The sequence below is a fragment of the Anopheles merus genome, chromosome 2L, assembly GCF_017562075.2.
Source record: "Anopheles merus strain MAF chromosome 2L, AmerM5.1, whole genome shotgun sequence".
NCBI classification, from domain to species: Eukaryota; Metazoa; Arthropoda; class Insecta; order Diptera; family Culicidae; genus Anopheles; species Anopheles merus.
Genome location: NC_054083.1, coordinates 23,092,784 through 23,112,440, shown reverse-complemented (window position 1 = coordinate 23,112,440; position 19,657 = coordinate 23,092,784). Strand labels below are relative to the sequence as shown.

The following is a 19,657-nucleotide window of genomic DNA, read 5'->3' as shown; positions in this document are numbered from 1 at the left end:
TGTTTGTTTTTGCTTTCTCTCGATTATTACTCTCAACCCTTTCCCCCATGTTCGATAGTATCACAGATGTAGGTTTCTTTTTTGTTTATGTAAAAGGAATTTGTTGTCGTTTTTTTTTTCTTCAGTTTCATTGCATGTGGTTGCACTGTAGGGCTTCCTCTCTCGCTCGCTCTGATTGAGAGTAGTGTTTTGCTTTTGTCTTTTAAACAAAACCGGGTTTAAACTATTTGTTGTAAAAGTAAGTTTCATTTCGTAGAGCTTATTTGTTTGATGTTGCGCCGTTTCGCATCCGGCATCCCTAAGGTGTGTACTATCTTCAGTTGTTCTGAGCCTGAGCGGAATAACTGTGTGTTCCGTCCTCCTCTTCTTGAGCAGCGCTGGTTTTACAACACTATGGGCGTTTGTTACCGTTACACACATCTGTGCTCTCCTAGTTTACTTTACTGTAATTTCACTATGCTTGTCCTTTTTTAACTTTTAGGCACACTTTGTTGTAACCGACATTGTTTTGTTCCCTTCTTCTGTTTAAAATGTTTCTCTTCTGTTCTGTTTTTGTTTTTGGATTCTTCATCAGTTCTTTAATTGTTTATTTGGCTAATTTTATTATGTTTTTCTTTCTCGTCGTTCTTCTAGCTTGTTCCAATCTTTATCTGCTTTCAATCTTTTAGATATTATGCGCATCTTGTTAGCTGGTCGAGCAACCGTTTGCTGATTGTGTACGCAATTCGTTAATATACGCGCACATTTTCCCATTCTTCTTCACTGTAGGACGGCTTATGGTGTTTTCATATAGCTTTTGCTAGTTTTGGTTTTTGTTTCATGATTTCTTCTCTCTTCTATACAATAATTGAGATTGCCTGCAGCGTTGTAAGTGGGCCAGCCAGCTATAGCTTCGTAAATAACTCACTTCTATGGTCGCAATAGACCTCCCATCCCAACACGTGTACTGTCTAGTTTCGCATTAGGTTGAGGTGTTTCAGTTCCATAGTGTTTTGAATATTTGTGTTACAATAGTGCTTCGCTTTTTCTTCAACCCGATTAGGATGTTTTGACTCCATTATTATTTTTGGGCACACAGTGTAGCTGGAACACTTTACGATATTCCTTTTTTCTCTTCCTTTAGTTACTTGATTGATTGAGATGGGCGATTAGATTTTTGTACAACAGTTTGTGATGAAGTGGTTCCTGATTCGCTGGAACGCAAGAAATTGCACAATAATTACTTAAAACCGACCGCCCAACAGACGATCTTTGGTTACGGATCGATCGATCGAGACCAAATCAAACTATGTGAACGGCGGTGTACACGTACTCAGTGGACTGTCTCTAACTAATGCGTATTATGTTTCTTTTTGGCTATGGGGTGCAACACAAATAAATCCGTCACATCGAATGTTTTGTTTTTTAAACAAATAACGTACACGCTACAATAAATAAAGGTTCATTTTGCGATGATGAAAACAAAATCTGCCTTCCGCTATTTTACCGCTACGAGGCGGTGTGTGACAAGACGAAACAATACACGTAAATTCCCTTTTTCGTTGCTGACCAAAGGAACCAAAAGAATCCGTCCGGCCTGGGGTCTGCTCTAAGAGTAACACAAAAGTGGTAATTATCATCACAGATTGGTTGCGGGTTTGTGTTCTTGTTTTGCGTGTTGCCTGTGGTTTGGTTTTGCTATTTGGCGCCCCCTCATCCTTTCCGATGGCAAGTTTTGCAGCCGAAATGTGTTTTTTTTTGCGGCTATACCCTACCCAAGAGTGTCAGGCTTAATAAACTCTTTACACACACACACACACACACATCACGGAACACCACACGTTGGTTTTGCTGCTTTTCGTGCTTGGTGGACTGCCTTAGTTGCGACGCCCTGTTTCTGTTCACACAGGTTCGTCGTCATTCCCACGTCATGTTACTGGAGAGATCTTCATTGCTTTGATACGATCGGTCCTATGGCTCCTCTCCTGGAGGATCCGTGCACGCAGGATACGCGTTGATCGTTATTGGATGCTTTCCCAGCTTGCTTAGGCCTTGCTTTGCCAATCATTGTGGACGTCATTGCTCGTACTGTGGGGTATTTCCCTTAGCTCTAGCTGATTTTCTAAAATATATTACTTTGTATAAATAAATCCTCACTATTTCCTTTCTAGTTGGGGTGTGTGTGTGTGTGTATGATCAATGGCCGCTTCCACGTGAATCGTTCGCATTTTGTGGGGAAAAAATATAACCATGCGTTGTACGAAACGGGGGAAAACAGCATTTTTGTAAAAAAAAAATAAACGATGTAAAGTTGTCTAAACCGATATCCTTGCTGCTCGATATAACACACTACACCCGTTTTGTATCAGCGGATTTTTCTGCTGCTGCTGCTGGTGCTGTTGCTGTTAATAGTAGGCTTGCTTTTTACGCTATGCACAGCGACAGTGTGAATACTACTCGATCATCAACTCCTCTCTCTCTGTCTTTCTCTTTCTCTCTAGGTGGTTTTTAAAGCTCTCAGTCTTCCGTACTCGGTTGCGTAGCGGTACGCGCACTTCCTTCGAAATCGGCTTCGATGGTGGATTTCATTCCGTTCTTCGCCACGTTAGAGTTCGATGCAATAGCACTTCTAACATCTTCTAGCGCTGTGGGGGGTCTTTGTCATTGATCAGACAGCCCCCCGAGAGCCAAAAACAAACGAACGTTATTTGACTATTGGAACTGTAACGCGTACTCCTCCTCCTCGTTCTTGGTTTCCGGTGGTGGCACATTGTTCAGTATCGTGGAGGAGAATGTTTTCGAAATGCGCTCACTAATAGCACTGTTTGGTTTGTAAAGCGGCGCTTTCCTTCTCACGCGGTCGCGCACTCTAGCGAAAAAAAACTCCCCCGAAATATAATGTAGAATGTAAACCCTGCTCCCTGCTGTTCTCTCGCTCTCGCGTAGGGGGCACGCTTTTGGGGACGCTGTGTGTGCGCGCTCGCTACTCCATAATGTCCTTGCGAATATACTTTAAGATGTACTGATCACGTACCTCATCCGACACGGGATAGAACCGGAGAGCGGGTGGAAGTGTTTTCGCATCCAGTGGGCACCATTTTCGGCCAAGTTGTGCACTAATTTCCTGTAAATGAGGAACAACAGCAAAGCAATAAATATCAAGGGAAATCACGTAGGTTCTCTCTATCTCTCTCGCTCGCATACCTCGATAAATGGTGACACCATGACGGATGGGATGGAAAGATGAATGCCGGACACTTCCAGCACCTGCAGCTCGCGGCCACGCAAACGCGCCACGCCGACGACATTGTGCGGATCGAGCACGTACCCGTGCACGATGAGCTCTTGCAGCTTTTTGCATCGCCATGCCATCATCACCAGCGGGTCCTGCTCCGTGTGCATTACCAGCTCCATGATGTTGCGATACTCCTCAATGCGCTGCCAATGGATGGTAGGGACAAAGTGTTAAAGTGATTGTATTACAATTATCAAATTACTCTAATATTCACCATTGAATCAACCCAGATCAAGCTGCGTAGGGTCTCGTTGTGAAAGCGTGAAAGGTATTCCAAAGCTTCGCAATTAATCTAAAAAGTGAAAAGAAAATTTAAATCACAACACATCCGGCCCTGTTCGAAATTAATGTCTCCAATCCACCCGTCCATACTAGTGGCGGGAGTGGCGGGAGCTCGGAATCGGATCTGCCCGATTCCGATTCCGTGTTCGGAATCAGTTCCGGCGTCGATTCCGATGCTGGAATCGATTCCGATTTCGGAGTCGATTCCGGAGGTGGTTCCGGAACCGATTCCAGAGTTGAATCCGGAACCGATTCCGGAGCCAGTTTCGATTCCAGAGCCGATTCCGGAACCAATTCCGGAGCCGATTCCGGAACCAATTCCGGAGCCGATTCCGGAACCAATTCCGGAACCAATTCCGGAGCCGATTCCGGAACCAATTCCGGAACCAATTCTGGAGCCGATTCCAGCACCAATTCCGGAACGGACCTACTATCCGGAATCGATTCCAGAAAACTTCGGAGCTAGCCGGAATCGATTCCGACGAAATCTTCATTTTTCCCATCACTAGTCCATACCTTCTCACAGAACAACACCTTCAGATGGGTCAGCGGCATCGACGGCCGCAGGATGTGGGTGTGCAGTATTTCCACCGCCTCGTACGCGCACACCAGCGTCAGGTGCAGCTCGGTTTCGGGATTTTTGTTGCGAAAGCTAGCCCACGCCTCCTCGGACAGCCCGAAGTGGTCCTCGTCGATACCGTGCACGTGCACGATCAGCTGCCGCAGCGGTAGAAGCTGCAGCGTCTGCAGCACCTCATCGCACAGGCTGTCGTAGTCGAGCGAGAGCACACGCAGGGCGGTACATTTTTCCAGCAGCGGCGGCTCGATCAAACCCAACGGATAGTGGCCCGGATCTTGCTTCACGGTGGCAAAGGCGAGCCGCTCAAGGTGTTGCGGCTTTGCGGTTAGCTGAAATGAGGAGCGATAAAATAAAAAAGGCAAAAGAAGATAAAGACACACTGGATGAAAAGAAGGACGGCGGCTTCACACCACTCACGGTCAGAAAGTCCGATGCATGGAGGGCAAGAATTTCAGAACAACCCAAATCTAGCGCCCGCAGGGGTGGATTCTTGCGGCTAAGCAGTGCTATCAGTGGTTGAACAAAGAGCCTGCAAGAATTATCATTTTTATAGCAAAAGCGGCTTATAAACAACATATCAAAGAATGAGCGAGACACACTTACTTGAGGATGTAGTTCCATTCTTCCTCGGAATAGAACCGACCCGGTGTAACTAGGGTCGCGTACTTCGGAAGGATGGAAAGCCTGAGCAGGCGAGCACTTTTGCTAAGCCTGAAAGACAGGGATGCAGAAGAAAGAATGCAGAAGCAAATTTTTTATCCTTTTGACACTTTTGGGCATTTTTGTTTTGTTTTTTTCGCTCCGCCTACTTGTATAGAATTTCCGCAGTAAGCTCCACATCGTACAGATTGCAGGAATCAAACGTAACCTTCGCCTCGCTTACGATATGAGCAAGCTTTTGCAAAAAGAAGCTATTCTTTTTGTTCTGCTCACGAGCGACATCGAACTGAATGCGTTTAAAGAATCTAAAAAACGGGTGGAAAGCAAAAAAACATTTTAATTATTTGCGTAATGTTGCGAGGGGAAAGAAAAATGCGACAAGATTGATGTACATATGTAGGAGAAAGTGAACGACTTGCAATTTATCTCCCCTGCCGGTTCTCCTTCCCCAGTAGGCCTCTTACCTTGGTTGAAAAATCACAGACCGCCAGTGCCAGCATACCGTCGACGCGTTCAACCGATCCGGATGGTCCAGGTGCTGGAAAACGTTCGTTATCGCAAGGGCAGGCAGCTGGCCCCAGTTTGGGCTGCTACACATCACGCTGGGACCGCCCGGAGCAGCAACAACACCAGCACGTTGCAAATGCCCTTGATCGGGACGCGATACGGTCACAGCTTTCACCTCACCACCACCGTACGGTTCCGCCACTGCCGCTGCGATGCAACAACCCTTCTCGGATCGATGATGACGTTCGCCCTTTGTTGCAGGTGTTGCTGTGGTTGTTGTCGCTGTTGTCGTCGTTATAGGTGAACGTTGCTGCTGTTTCGCTTCCGGAGGCGTAGTGGTAGGATCTGCCCGTCGTTCCCTTCGGCCCCGCCACAACCCCATCAAACGCTTCCACCAGCAGTGCACGTAGTAGTACGACGCAATTTTCACGATGCACCACCACTACCACCACTAGCAGCAGCAGCAGCAGCAGCAGTATGCACTGGTGTACGAGAACTGTTTCCTTCAGGAAGGGATGTTGTCCCTTCGGAGCGACAGAATTTGCTGTATCGCGATACAAGCTGGCTGGGTAACACTTTCTACAATTTCATCACAGTAGCCGAACGTTGGCAGCATTTGAAGCAATAGGCGACTGTGTGTTTGTGTGTGTGCACTCCGTTACCACACTGCACGGGTGAAAAAAGGCAGAGAGTGTGTGTTTTGTTGTGGGTGTGTGGGGGGGTGGTTTTTCACTTTTTCGCACACCACCCCACCCTGTCGATTTCCGTTGTGGGTTTTATTTACTTGTTTCGACGAATGCGACGGGCTGGTTGTATTTGATATCGTTCGCTTTCTTCAAACACACACACCCCCGATTTCACCCTCTCCTTTTTGATTTGCTGCTTCCGTGCAATGAATGTGCAGGAAGCAAATTGAACGCGCAGCAAATTGTTACGAACCCCTTGGATTGGTATACAACCCACACACACACACAAACACCAGTGTTTGTTGTTTTTTCTCTTCTTCGTTTCCCTTCTTTGCACCTTCCGACCTTTTTCGCCTACTCTACCCAGAAGCGATAATCTTTGTTGTTGTTTTTCTTTCCCGTTTTCTTTGTGCCACACCACTTCTTCGTTGCTGTTGGTACTGCACTCGAGTCGGAAAGGCGAATGAAGCGATTTGCGTAATTTTGGTTGAAATAAAGCTTTTACCGAACTGCTTAGCTGTGATATATAGAATTACGAGCGAGACACACAAACACAACCCACCGCCCCACTGCAAAACGCGAGACTGTGATTATTTATCTTTTTTGCACAAAAAAACCTCACGTCATTTTACGACCTTTTTTCCTCCACCACAAACGTCAACAACGAAGGTCGACGACGTATAGTCGCGGCTTCAGCTGCGTAGAGCTGTCAACAGCTGACGTTTGTCGCGTGAGGAAAAAGAAAATATTATTTTCCCAGTCTCGAGCACTCTCGGTACGATTGCTGTGGGCTTTTTATTCGCGAAATTCGCCTCCAAACTGTTATTAACGTTTGTTTTTCCACTTTTAGCCACTTACGCAAAGCTTCCGCAATGGCCGGCGTTATCAAGAAGGTAGGTAAAGGTGCATAAATAAGCCTTGGGCAGTACAAATAGGTTTGTCCCCACGAAAGAGGCTGCACTGATTATGTCACAAATAAACCGGCACGGAATGGAAAGGACCTCACACCTTTTGCACCTCATCTCTCCTGCAGGCTACCGGATTGACCGGATTGCACGTGGCCAAGAATCCGCACCACACGCTGACGGCGCTGTACAACAAGATCCTGCGTGCCGTCTCGAAGATGCCCCAGGATGCGGCCTACCGACGCTACACCGAGCAGATCGTATCCGAGCGTGCCAAGGTGGTCGCCACGGTAAGCAACCCGATGTGCGATGTGGACCGATGAACCGCCTTTTTGTTACAATTCTCATTTATTTTGTTGTCCGTTGTCCACTCAGACTCCGAATGTGCGTGAAATCGAGCAAAAGATCAACTGTGGCCAGGTGGAGGAGCTGATCGTGCAGGCAGAAAACGAGCTGACGCTCGCGCGCAAGATGCTCGGCTGGAAACCCTGGGAACCGCTGGCTAAGCAGGCACCGGCCAGCCAGTGGGCCTGGCCACCGGCGAACCTGCCCGAGCTGAAGTAAATCTCGCCCCGCGGGTGTTCTTTCGTCCCTTTTCCACCACACCAATATTCTTCTCACAGAGACACACACTTGTAGGCAATGCAAAATCGGTTGTTTAGGGTCGCATATGGCGTGTAAATAAAAAAAAAACAACAAAAGGCAACAACACGTGCGGCCATAAGGAACACGGTGATATCGTGTGTGGGAGTTTAATACCCTTAGTAGCTACAAGGTACAACATCATGATGACCGGTTTGTTTTCCATTCCCTGGGTAACTTCTGGTGACCTACCGTCATAGCCGAAAGAGGGTAACCTAGCGAGTAAAAACTACCTTCAGCTTCAGCCGGTAATCTCGTCCTGCAACCCGAGAGTGACGAAAGGACGACACGTGTCAGTAACCGTGCGAGAAAGTCAACATTCCGCTAATGCGCGCTTTACCATCGCCCGAAAGGCCGCCGAAATGCTGCGTGTAGCTAGCCGAACCGTCCAGCTTGGTGTTGCCGCTCTGGCTTTTCCACAGGCTGGCGATCGCTTCCGCGTTCACGTCCGTCCCGTACCCATCCTCGTGCGTGGCGCCAAAGTTGAGCGAAAACTGTCGCTTGTATCGCTGCAGCCTCTGGGGGAAGGGGAGCAAAATCGGTCTCGGGGTTAGTGAAGAGAACCCTTCGTAATACAGCAAAAGGGTCACCGCCTTACCGCTATCAGCTGACTGTCACCTTCGTGCAGGGGTTTTGCGTGACCGGCGGAGCGCGCCAGCGTCAACAGCAAACCGTACAGCAGTAGTAAACTAAAATTGAGCTTCATGTTTTGCAAGAAGTACGTTTTTTTGGGGGGGCGATCTAAATGCAACTGTCTGGGCAATTACTACTGGAACACAACCACAACCGCCGTTCGATCGCTCACGATTGACGCGACTGCGTATGGGAATGTTTGTTGTACATTCTTTTACTGATAACGACGATCATCATCATCGATCGGGGGAACAAGTTCGTCATACCCACACGTACACACAGCATCGTGCTTTTGTTGAAAACAGCTCAAAACGGGAGTTCTGCTTGCGAAAGAAATGCAAACGTATCAATCATTTAAAAACCATCGGACAGTGTCGATCGATGGGAACGATCGTTGATCGACTCAAGAGAATGTGTGTCACTGCATTTGTTCTTTCTCAACATTTACAATGCCCTTCAACTGTAGTAAAGTAACTAAAAACGTAGTTTTATTACTTTCGAGTGTTCTTTTTTTTCGTTTATATCGATTATCCAGTGTTACTGATAATTAATAGCAAAATTGAAGTCAAGTCGTGTGTCGGTTTTGTTTCGTTCTTTTTTGCTTGTGTCTTGCTTTTACACACCTGCCTGCCTGCGTATGGTTTTCTTTTAGCTTGGAAACGTTCCTATGGACTATCTACCATACACCATACACAAACTGTGTATTGGGGGAGTGAAATTTAACAGAAAATATATTAAACAATTTAGAGATTGTGTTTTCACAAACACATACCACATAAAAAAACAATCAAAAACAAAGTATTTTAAAAGGCCAAAACGTATGAGAAGGATATAAATCAGATCCGAAAAATGAAAACATAGTTTGTACTTAATTTTTGTCATTTGCTGTCTAGAATTGTTTGGCGAGATCGAAACAATCGTAGAAATAAGAGGACTTTTTTCTAAATATTGCCATTATGTTTTCGAATAAAAAAAAGAATTCCCCACTTTGTGTGTTTGGTACTGTGTGACACAAGTAAAGTTAAGGCCTAATTTTGTGTGTTTTAGGAGAAGAGAAAGGTTTCTTTTCATGTTTCGCGCATTTTAAATTGCCTGCTCTCTTTACTGTGGTTTTGATTAGTCCGTCCCGCACACCATGTTCCTGCTGCTCTCACTTTCTTCCCTTCGGCTTCGTTACCGTACGCCCTCGATCGGTCCTTTCTCAAGCAAGCTATCAAATAGAAGAAAAAAAAACTCACACCGCTTTTCGAGCAAAACACGCTTTTCTCCATCCCTTACATTTTTGCTTGTTTGTTTTTGTTTCCTTACGACCACCAAAATTCGTTTTTAGCCTAGACTTAAAAAATATTACTTAGAATTTCTTTGTAAATTTTTCGCCTTCCCTTATACTTTTCGCGTTTACTTTCTAGCGCGCGCACACATGCTCACATTTTCCTTTTTGTTTTATCATATCTTATACCACATCTCTTCCATCCTAACAGTAGAGCCTTACACGTTTACTGTAGCATCTTATTCAATTGTTTTCGTTATTGTTATTTGCCTAAAATATGTCTCACCCATCTTCTTCTTTTTTTTGTTAAACTTTTTTCATCCAATCCTTACATTACACGCGCTTACCACCTTACCTTTTTCTCTTTTTGTCTAAACTTTAAGCTAACTTAACCTCTCTTGTTTTTAGTTTTGTTTCTTGTTGTGGTTGTTGGTTTGTTTTTTTTTTGTTTTTGCTTTACTTTCTTTTTTTGCAAGCGTATTGACGCATCATTTCGAAAAGAAAACCGTTGAATTTAAAACATAATACAGCTTATCCTTGCATAGCTGCTACTTTTGATGTTACCTCCTTCTCATGCCTCTCTCACAGTGTAAGTTTTGTGTGGCCGTTCACCATGAACCATTGTTGTAAAATGGGTAACAAACAAAAAAGGGGGAAAACAACTAGTCGTAAAAATGAACCACATTTCAACAAAACGGGCTATGAAACGTCATATAGATGAAATTATAATTGATAAGGCAATACAGAACGAAACACATTTGTACACAAAAAAAGTCTAACTAACGTAAACTATTTAACCTCATAACTGTTGCACAAGCGTGCAAAAAGAAAGCATCAATGTGTTCATGGTGCAAGATCGGTTATTTGTTTTTTTCCAAAAAGACGATCTTCTATTACTTCTATTACTCCTTGTTCTTGTTCTCGAGTGTCCCAGATCTTTGCATACTTAATAAAAATAAACCATCCTTCCCTTACGTAGCCGTTGTCTACCCTTTTCCGTCTCGAGTTTCTCTATGTGTATAATTGAGCAAACGATAATTCCTGCACAGAGCGCGCACCGTGTGTGCCGGTTCTAATGTATTCCCAGGCAAGAACGCAAAAAGTTTATCACAAATTTTGCAATTTAGAGAAACGGGACCACATTCCCTACAGTTGACGAGAAGGGACAGCGGTGCGGCGGGGGGAAGAAGATTTGTTTTGTTATTTGATTGGGAATTTGTTTCATCCCTCATTGCTTCGAATGTCGCAGCTAAACCATCATATGCTTAGCCCCATCATCATTATTATCGTAATAATGATGCATGTCAGCAGAAAAGTGTTGTGTGTTAATGTCCTTCCATTACGTTAGGATAGGTTTAGTTACGATGGTTTACTTTATATTTGGTAGGTAAGTTTACGTAGAAACGCTCTCATGATATTATGTGTGTATTCAGCACATATTGCTTGAAACGAAAGGAATAAACTCAGGTGTTAAGGGGCAAACAGAACAGAAAAAAGTCCCAAAAGATTGTGGGGGGATGCGGGGAAATTATCACCTAACAAAAACACTCTACACACACTCAGAGGCACATGTTTTAACTAAAAGGTAGATGTGAAAGTATCCTGGCATGTACAATAGGAGGGGCTATAAAGCTATAAAAGCAACCAAAAAAAGCTTGGTTTGGATCAATTAAAAGGAGGAACGGGAAAACAAAACAATCTTTTGATTTTTTCAACAAATTTAAAGACACAGAGAATCATCCTATTGTTCTATAAAGATGAGAGTGTGTTGAATGTAGGAAGAACGAGGTCTCCCATAGTCTATTCGTATCGTAGTGGTCGATATTAGGAATAATTCACAGTTGGATGTTTAATGCTATTACACCTTCCTGTCTGCCTGTCACCAATGCACGTTCAAACACAAAACAGAGTCTTTTAGAAGCTATGAAAACGAAGTATTTTGTGAAACAAATAGTGCCCCGGCGGCTCTTGCAGTCCGTTCACACGCAGAACTCGGGTGTCCTGCTGTGAATAAACCTGAACCACGTATTATCAGTCAGATTGGGGCTTAACTTGGTCGTATTTCGATGCTGTCATTGACGAACCAAACGAACATTCAGCAAAAGTGCCAAAGTCTTGTGCCTCGAGATATGCAATTTGGTTGGATTCAAAATTACAATTTTCCTGCACAAAGTGTTTTTAGGAAAATGGTCAGTGATTAGAAATTGGTCTTGCTGTGCTAAATTTAAGTTAAAACAGCTGTAAATTAGCCATTTTACACAGACTAGAGCTCCAGTATGGGAAATTATACGCAACTCTGTGGTTTAGCAGCAAGTCACATTATTCGACAAAACAACAACAAAAAAACTTTGATTTGAACTTTAAACTTAAAATCAAATTCAATATTCCCGCCTTGCTACTATCATCGACCTGTCCCTTTCACTTGGGTGTGTTTTTGCTTAAAGCGCATAAACACAATTTACCCTAATAGTATTAGGTAGTAGTACTAGTAGTAAGAAAGCCACTGCAAACCATGGTGCCTAATTATCTTCCTAATAGTATATAATTCCATATATATGTGTGTGTGTGTTGTTAGTGGAAAAATCAAACATTGATATTCAAGTGTGCAGCTGAATAAAACTTTAAATGTGGCAAAACGAAAACACAAGCTTATCGTCGCTATCAAAAGGCAAAGCACGTGCATTACACACGCAAAACAAAACACACACACACACATATACGCACGACAGCACCAACGACGGGTGAAGGGATGGGATGGGTAAAGGCCAATCCGCGAGTGCCTTTCCCTAAACTGCCAAAAAGTGACTGTAAAAAGGTGCATTTTGACACACCTTCCTCTAGCTAACTTTATCACACGCGAATCGACCTGATCGGGACGGGATGATGATCGCGTTGCTTTTTAGTTCGATTTCTTACGGGGGTTTCTGTCGCTGGCGCGTAATTTGGAGGGGCGTCGTTTAGTAGTAGTAGTACCTTAGTGTGAACTTGCGTTCTTCGAAACGTGAGCGAACAAAATTCTGCCTTTGTTCAAACAACAACTAGCCACAAAATTATCTAAAAATTACCGTCCTAATGCGTACGATCTTAGTTATCGTCATTGTACAAAAAAAAAAGAAAAGAATATGATATAAAACATATAAACAGAAAGAATCGCTTATCACTAAAACAGCACTCACTATGTTTGCCGCCTCTCATCGTTTGACCTTCATAGCATTTAAAGCCAGCCAGAGTCAGTCTGCCGGCCAGTCGGCGAAGAAGCCTTCTCTGCATGAAATTTACGTCCTTTTTGTTTGGGTTTAGTGTGTTTGTGTGTCTGTGTGCGTGCGGTTGTCCATTGGCATACAATCGGCGAAGACGACAAATTCGGACGGAAGTCGTCTCGAACGTCATTTGCATCAGTTAGCATAAGTGCCGCAGTCACATTACGCTCATGGCGCCTTCTTTTGCTCTTAAAGTCCCAAAGTTGCCTGCTGCTGTATGTTGCCATCACTGTTTTGCCCAAATGGACCATTCCGCACGCTCTCGCTTTCTCCTTCTCTCTTTGTCTCTCCAGCGGGTTGCTTTGCTTAAGATTTCCAATTATTTTGTCTACTGTTGCTCGGCCCAGGGTTGGATTGGGACATCATCTCCTGATACTGACGCTGCAGCTCTATCGCACGCTGCATTTCGGCTATCGAGGAACCCTTACCGGCGGCCGATAACGAAGCTGTACGTTACGATGATGAAAGTGTATGATTAATCATTTGTTTTGACGGGTTAAATCTCGACTGGATACGCTGTCCGCACTTACCCGCTGCTGCTTGAGCCATTGCCAGCTGATAGGAGTACAGTAGGGGCGAAAATTGCATCATTTGCGCCTGCAGACTGTTCATGTTTAGGTTACCGGCCTGTAGGTTTTGCTGCAGTCCTGTGAACGGTGGAAACAAAGAAGGGCGGGCTTTAGTGGATATGGTGCCTCATTTAGCATTTAGCAGGCGGCACAAACCTCTAAAGAACTGCTGCTGTATTGCCTGGACGGCGGCCGCCGTTGCCGTCGGATTGCTGAGGTTGGCCAGATTGCCCAGGCTGCCGAAGTTGCCGAGCGCGCCGAGCTGACCCAGCCCGCCTAGCCCGGCCAGCGCCGTTAGCTGGGCGGCGGCAGCCTCTGCCGTCGCGTTTGCCGTCGCACTGTGCCGGCTGGAGCGGGAGCTGGACGCGGGTGGCGGTGTTTGATGCTGGTTCGGTGGTGTGGGCGTTGGGCGCGGGGTCGGCGTGGGAGTTTTCGATTTTGAGGGCGCCTGCGACTGCAGATGGGCCGCATGCAGCTGGTGCAGATGGTGATGGCGACTTTGCTGCTGCTGCTGCTGTTGCTGCTGTTCCTGGAGCTGCTGCAGCTGTTGCTGCTGCAGTTGCTGTTGAAGTTGTTGCTGTTGCTGCTGCTGTAGTTGCTGCTGCTGTAGCTGCTGCAGCTGTACCTGCTGCTGGCGCAGCTGCTCCTGCTGCTCCTTCTGGCGCTGCTGGCGCTCCTGCCGCTCCTGTTGGGCGGCGGCCGCTGCCGCTGCTGCTGCGGCTGCTGCCGCCTGCTGCTGCTGTTGCTGCTGCTGCTGCTGCTGCTGCTGGAGATGCTGCAGGGCGGCGGCCTGCTGGGCCTGCTGCTGCGCCTGTTCCAGCTCGCGCAACTCACGCTGCTCGCGCAGTCCCGGGGTGGACGAGGGCGTTGGATGGATGTCGACCGGCGAGGGGCTGCTTTGGGCCGCCAGCCGGGCCTCGATTTCCTGCTCCTGCTGCAGCGCCTTCACGAACGCCGTCTTGAGACGGTTCGTATGTTCGGCCTTCAGAGCCTTCTTCACGTTGCTCGTCACGCACTGCTCGCAGATGACCTTCGGATCCTTGCCAACTGTGTGCCGCGTGGGGGGAGAGAATAGAAAAAATGGGGAAACAACACAAAGCAAAAAACGTTAGCAATCATTTGTGTGTTCTTTCGTGCGCTTCGACACATAAAAACCATCGCACCCGCTCGCCACGCTTAGTCACGGGTGGCGGCAATGGCGAGGGTGTTTGATGGCGACAAAAAAGGAAACAACACAAAACCTGGACTGTTCTGAAAAGTGGGATTTCCTCTTTTACCCTGTTTCTCCCATTTCCACACGGGCGTAAAGTCGATCTTGCACTGCGCGCACCGGTACGGGTGCTGTGGTGGGTTCGATTTTTTGTCCTTCGTCAGATAGTCCACCACGTGCTCGAGCCCGAGCAGATAGACGAACTCGATGTTGCTCGGGTTCGGCACGAAGTGCATCTCCGGCGGTGGCGGCTTGGGTGGTGGAATCTGTTCGGAATAGTAGAGAGATGGATATGGTTGAATTGCACAGCGCCAAAAATCACATTGTTGGTTGGTTGGTTGTTTGTCTTACCTGAAGCAATGTTTTCTCTAGCTGCTTCCGGAGTGCCAGCTTGGCGGACGCTTGCCGTTGGGCTTGGCTTTGCGGGTCTTCGCGGGTCGATTGATCGCGATCGCGCTGTAATAGTCGAGTAAAGGGAAAATAAGGCAAAATTAGAATTTGTCACATCGTAGCCGGTTCCCTGCAGACGACTGCTTATCTTTCGGTGACTCATTTCGTCTTATCGCTGTAAGTGAGTTGTTATGCGTCGCTTACAAGCGTAAGCAGAATTCCACAGCATAGACATTGAGATCTACGCGAAGGAAGTTTAGTTATGCACGTAGAAAAAAGGAATGATTCACATCCCAATCATTCAAGAAACTATTGTTGCATATCATATTATTTGATTGTCTTAGTATTTCCTTTGTAAATGTTTGGGTGCATATATCAAACATTACGTCATGCATAAAAATTGTCATAATTGCTGAAAAAAAATATTATTCTGCAAATAGCTTATACAGAGGACCAATCCCAATAAAACAATGAGTCGTTTGGTTACATTTGCAATTGAAAATTTGCAACACGATCCGCCCGGATTGATTTACCAAAAAATCATACAAAGCGATAATCAACTCCGCTTGTTCCGGGAGCTCTCATTACACTCAAATTCCAGCCACGATCGACAACGCGATTAGGGCGATTCAGTGAAACGATTGCGTAGCGGTCGTGTTATGTTGCGCGGAATGAAACAAACTGCACCCTACATAGGGTAACAACGGTTTGGTACCGGATGACCCCAAATGTCACGATCGTCTGCCACACGGCTAGATAAGGGCCTTCTCCTCCGTGTGTAAACAGGTCGCGTATGCTTCACTTGCCTCACCCGATGGGTGTGTGTAGTGTTGTCATTTAAATCCCAAAATCATACAAAGACACAGAGGCGGTCGTACAATAGCACGTCGAAAAGTGGTGATGTAAAAACAATTAAACACACCATGGAACATTTCACGTTGTTTCCTAATCAATCAATGAAAATTATCAACTTAGCACTCATTAACCATTTTTTTTCAACGAATTGTGAAAACTTATCAATGCAGAACCTGTGAACCTCTCTCTATCTCTCTCCCACGTCTACTCACCTTCAGCGATACCGGTTCCACGGTCGTGCAGCTGATCTGGGCCGGAATCGGTGGCGTTGGTGTGATCGATACCGAGCTGCTAAGCTGCCCAAGATTCTGGCTCTGAGCGTGGAGTGCATGTGGGAAGAAAAGAGAGAAAAACAGAACCAATCATTCGCTTGTTCGTTATCCGTTCGCCACGCCACACCCGCTCAGTGAAACCGTTCTTGATAGAGCCCGACGAAACTGTGACGGGGCTACTACTGGGACCGGAATGAACATTACATTCGCGGTCGACTCACATTGCGCTGCTTCATGGCGGCGGTGGGCGCGTTGGTCGGCGTGATCGTCACCGACGGCGTGATGATGAGATTGGACGCACCCCGGCTCAGCCCGATAGGCAACCGCTGGCCGGGGCTGCTCGGCGTTAGCGTAGCGCCGCCCGGCAGGGACGGTCTTTGGGTGAGCGATACCTTCGGCACCGGCGTAATGTTTAACGGTGAGCCTCGATTGCTGAAACAGTGGACAAAGGAGGAAGCAGGGATGTTATTAACATCATACAGAGACGCACGCACATACAAAGGAAAGGCATCCTTACTTGACCGGGTTGGAGATGGGTTTGCTGGAGGAGGAGGAGGATGACTTCGAGTGGGCTGGCAGTGGCACGGCGTTCGTTGGCGTGACGCTCAGCGAACCCTTGGTCAGGGCGGCCGGGATTGCGGCCAGCGGGTTCGACAGGTTCGCGTTGCTCGGCGTCACGATCAGGTTCTCCTTCATCATGACCTGCTGCGACTGTTTCAGCTTCTTCAGCAGCACCAGCTTCGTCTCCTCGCTGCGCAGCTCCTCGCGCAGCTTCCGCAGGCCGCGCTCGCGCTCGCAGATTTCGGCCGCCGTCAGCTCCTTGATCGGGTAGACCGGCGGCATCTCCTCGTCCTCGGATTCGGACAGCCCGGTGGTGACGCTGCCGGTACCGCCACCGCCGCCACTACCGTTCTGTGACCGGCCGTTCACCTTTGCCGGCAGCAGCACGATGTCGGGCACTTCCGCGTACGACTTCACCTCCGTGCGGGGTCGCAGAACGCGCCGCCCCGGGATGGGCGATGTGCTGCCCGTTTCTCCTCCTCCCAATGCTGCACCTCCTACTCCTCCACTACTCATTGTCGGTGGTGGGGGTTGTTGTTGTTGTTGTGGTGCAGCAACGGCAGCAGCACCCGGACTCATAGCACTGCCTAGGTTCCCACCACCTCCACCACCACCACCACCACTGTTGCTTCCGTGATGATGGGAGGCGGAAACGGGCGGCAGGGCGGGCGTGATGGTGAGGCCGGAGTTTTTCGCCAGCGCACGCAGATCGCGCGCCGTGGACGGTGTGATCGTGATCGAGGAGCGCCCGGAACCGAGGCTAAGGTCGACCACGGCCGAATCGTCCACCTCCATGCGCTCCATTCTGTTTGGTCGTCCGGAACAAGGCGGCGGAAGGAGCCGTGCGGATTTTCACTTTTAACTTTTTGCCTTTGTGGTGTGTCCTTTTTGCTTTTACTGCTCTTCCCTCTAAACCGTTCTTAATGACTAAAACTTTTCCTCACACATACAAACACTTTACAAACTGCCACCTGATGTTAAATAAGAAAACGAGAGAAGGAAAACGAAGATGAAAAACATGAATTTCCCGTTACACACAGTCACACAGCCACACAAACATAGACACAAACACACACACACACGCAGGGGTACGCGCACGGAACACCGGGCTGTGTGTGCACTGCACTGCAAAACTAACTGTGTGACGGGAAAAGCCTCCCGCACCACCACTTCTCCCCCACCCCCTCCTCAACATGCACTTGTAATGGCTAGACCAAAAATTAACTAAATTCTTCTTCGCTTTTGCTTTCCACGGCCATGGTTGCCCTCCGAGCCCCCCCCCCCACACACACACACACACAAGTCGATTACGTTTTCCATTCATATCGCCACACCATCCCTTTCTTCACCGCCTGCTCCTCTTGGCTAGTGTCTTCAATGCGTGGCCACCCATTCCCCACCAGCAGCGACACACAAACGCACAAACGCAACAACGCGACGCAAAGGGTACTGCTGCGCTGGTGTTCCTCTTCCGCTCTCTTCCCTTCTCCTATTCCTCTTCGCTGTTCACACCAAGAACTACACACCAGCACCACCTTATCCATCGGGGTTCAAGCGCGCGCGCCCTCTATCTCTCTATCATCACACGAAATTCTGCCAACAAATCACACCCGCAGCGGAAAGGTTAGGAAACGGGACAGGGAGCGGAGGAAGGAATGTTGGTGGAACAGACACGCAGCGGGCAGCACTGGGGGAGGTGGAATGCAGGGCGGTGGGGTGTTCTGCAATTACATAGTCACTCTATAATATCTTCCGCGCTCGTCCGCATCCCCTCCCCCTGTGTACCTAGCAACCACTGTCGGGCTGTTGGGCTTTCTCTTGACGGGGCTGTGTGGCCGAAAAATCCGACAAACCGGAAAAGCAGCCACACTGCTGCTACTGCACACACACGCACATACACATACACACACACACGATTTCGGGGCGACGATGAAGATGATGGGCCTTTTATCAATGAACGACCGAATGCAATAATCCACAATCCATCGAGCATTTGTAAACACGCACACGCACAATCACACGGAACCGAGAGATGAAGAGAGCTTGGAAGAGAGAAAGAGAGAGAGAGAGAGACACACACAGTGAGGGACACTCCGTCGGCGGCAAAAAGCCTCTGGAAACCTTTTCCCTTAAAACGCACCGAACCTTTTTTTTTACTCGTTTGCTGCTTGCTCGCCTACTGTGTGTGTGTGTTTCTCTCTTACGCCATGATACTTTTCGGTTGTCAACTTTTCTAACCCCCTCCCTCTTCCCTTGTGCACAACACCGCTGGCTACCGCGCACCCGCACCCAACTGACACTCCGCTGCTGATGTGTGTGCGTGCATGCGTGTGTGTGTGTGTGTGTGTGTGTGTGTGTCGAGCGCGGTGTGCTCTAGATATCGACGAGACGTCGGAGATTCTTCCTTTTCCCCCACCCCTTCACGGTTGTTTCACACTTCTGCACCTTCCCTGCGCCCCGTTCAATGGACCTTTTCGTGGCGAGGGGGCTCGTTTCGGGAGGTTTTTTTTCTTCTTGTTTCGCAGCCGCACTAGGTCCAACTTTTAGTGCGCTTTGGTTTCCACAACAACAGGGACCGCCGCCGTCGTCGCCGCCGCACAACCCTTCTGCTTTTGCTCGGCACACAACACACAGCCTAGAACGGGGAAGATTTGCCCCGTTGCACGCACTTGCACTTGGGGCAGCGATATTATCACGCACACATACACACACACCTTCTCTTCGCACAACTCCTGATAGCGATGCGCGCTAGGTTTACACGCGTACGCTTTTCTTCGCAATAAAAATACACCTCTACTGCACGGTGGAATGAGCGAGGCCCGAGCGACGTAAGGAAAAAACAGACACACACACACACACAGCGCCACTCACTCTTCTTCCTTCATTTCGGCGTGCTCAACAAACAATTTCGTGCTCCCGCTGTGGGGCGGGACAGCTCTGTGCGCACCTTGGGCATTGTCGCGTGTTTGACAGCGGCGCGTGCGGCGTGCATTTTGTTGTTTGGGCCCGGCGGGGCGATACATAGCAAACATTCGAGCAGTTGCGCGCACACGGTGTAGGTTTGGAAAGAGTTTATTTTAACAAAAAATAAAGTAAGAGAA

The 19,657-nt window shown here is 47.7% G+C and overlaps 4 protein-coding genes across 5 annotated transcripts; 1 reads left to right on the top strand and 3 right to left on the bottom strand.

The window, feature by feature from the left end:
• Nucleotides 1-200: 200 nt before the first annotated feature.
• On the bottom strand, nucleotides 201-6,596 carry LOC121592176 (F-box only protein 33). Its single transcript, XM_041913556.1, has 8 exons — nucleotides 5,261-6,596; nucleotides 4,946-5,101; nucleotides 4,740-4,847; nucleotides 4,554-4,665; nucleotides 4,073-4,465; nucleotides 3,489-3,566; nucleotides 3,184-3,417; nucleotides 201-3,103 (listed from the first exon to the last, which is right to left on the bottom strand). Exons 1-8 carry the CDS (start codon nucleotides 5,683-5,685, stop codon nucleotides 2,963-2,965), a joined length of 1,647 nt encoding a protein of 548 aa, XP_041769490.1. The 5' UTR covers nucleotides 5,686-6,596; the 3' UTR covers nucleotides 201-2,962.
• Nucleotides 6,597-6,693: 97 nt separating this feature from the next.
• LOC121592178 (NADH dehydrogenase [ubiquinone] 1 alpha subcomplex subunit 5) lies at nucleotides 6,694-7,622 on the top strand. Its single transcript, XM_041913558.1, has 4 exons — nucleotides 6,694-6,764; nucleotides 6,840-6,882; nucleotides 7,023-7,184; nucleotides 7,270-7,622. The coding sequence occupies exons 2-4, from the start codon at nucleotides 6,862-6,864 to the stop codon at nucleotides 7,456-7,458; spliced, it is 372 nt and encodes a 123-aa protein (XP_041769492.1). The 5' UTR covers nucleotides 6,694-6,764; nucleotides 6,840-6,861; the 3' UTR covers nucleotides 7,459-7,622.
• LOC121592179 lies at nucleotides 7,614-8,392 on the bottom strand. Of its 2 annotated transcripts, XM_041913561.1 has the most exons (3): nucleotides 8,135-8,392; nucleotides 7,877-8,054; nucleotides 7,614-7,795 (listed from the first exon to the last, which is right to left on the bottom strand). In XM_041913561.1, the coding sequence occupies exons 1-3, from the start codon at nucleotides 8,240-8,242 to the stop codon at nucleotides 7,752-7,754; spliced, it is 330 nt and encodes a 109-aa protein (XP_041769495.1). In that variant the 5' UTR covers nucleotides 8,243-8,392; the 3' UTR covers nucleotides 7,614-7,751. The 2 variants fall into 2 exon arrangements, with proteins under 2 accessions (XP_041769495.1, XP_041769493.1); XM_041913559.1 differs by having other exon boundaries at nucleotides 7,614-8,054; nucleotides 8,135-8,389.
• Nucleotides 8,393-8,975: 583 nt separating this feature from the next.
• Nucleotides 8,976-19,421, bottom strand: LOC121592180 (transcription factor dcp-66). The gene is made up of 10 exons (XM_041913562.1): nucleotides 19,271-19,421; nucleotides 16,513-17,527; nucleotides 16,217-16,427; nucleotides 15,936-16,037; nucleotides 14,830-14,934; nucleotides 14,510-14,744; nucleotides 13,993-14,315; nucleotides 13,425-13,941; nucleotides 13,230-13,346; nucleotides 8,976-13,145 (listed from the first exon to the last, which is right to left on the bottom strand). Exons 2-10 carry the CDS (start codon nucleotides 17,358-17,360, stop codon nucleotides 13,006-13,008), a joined length of 2,598 nt encoding a protein of 865 aa, XP_041769496.1. The 5' UTR covers nucleotides 17,361-17,527; nucleotides 19,271-19,421; the 3' UTR covers nucleotides 8,976-13,005.
• Between the last annotated feature and the right edge of the window lie 236 nt (nucleotides 19,422-19,657).

Excerpts from the sequence above, each read along its gene's own strand:
- LOC121592176 (XM_041913556.1), bottom strand. The coding sequence starts at position 5,685 with ATGGGGTTGTGGCGGGGCCGAAGGGAACGACGGGCAGATCCTACCACT. Across the intron at positions 4,848-4,945 it reads ACTGCGGAAATTCTATACAA|GCTTAGCAAAAGTGCTCGCC; the intron begins GTAGGCGGAGCG and ends CCTGTCTTTCAG. Across the intron at positions 3,567-4,072 it reads AGGTGTTGTTCTGTGAGAAG|ATTAATTGCGAAGCTTTGGA; the intron begins GTATGGACTAGT and ends TTCACTTTTTAG.
- LOC121592178 (XM_041913558.1), top strand. The coding sequence starts at position 6,862 with ATGGCCGGCGTTATCAAGAAG. Across the intron at positions 6,883-7,022 it reads TGGCCGGCGTTATCAAGAAG|GCTACCGGATTGACCGGATT; the intron begins GTAGGTAAAGGT and ends TCTCTCCTGCAG. Across the intron at positions 7,185-7,269 it reads GTGCCAAGGTGGTCGCCACG|ACTCCGAATGTGCGTGAAAT; the intron begins GTAAGCAACCCG and ends TTGTCCACTCAG.
- LOC121592179 (XM_041913559.1), bottom strand. The coding sequence starts at position 8,242 with ATGAAGCTCAATTTTAGTTTACTACTGCTGTACGGTTTGCTGTTGACG. Across the intron at positions 8,055-8,134 it reads GTGACAGTCAGCTGATAGCG|AGGCTGCAGCGATACAAGCG; the intron begins GTAAGGCGGTGA and ends CCCTTCCCCCAG.
- LOC121592180 (XM_041913562.1), bottom strand. The coding sequence starts at position 17,360 with ATGGAGCGCATGGAGGTGGACGATTCGGCCGTGGTCGACCTTAGCCTC. Across the intron at positions 14,935-15,935 it reads TGGAACCGGTATCGCTGAAG|CGCGATCGCGATCAATCGAC; the intron begins GTGAGTAGACGT and ends CGACTATTACAG. Across the intron at positions 13,942-13,992 it reads AACAGCAGCAGCAGGCGGCA|CGCCAGCAGCGCCAGAAGGA; the intron begins GCAGCCGCAGCA and ends GAGCGGCAGGAG.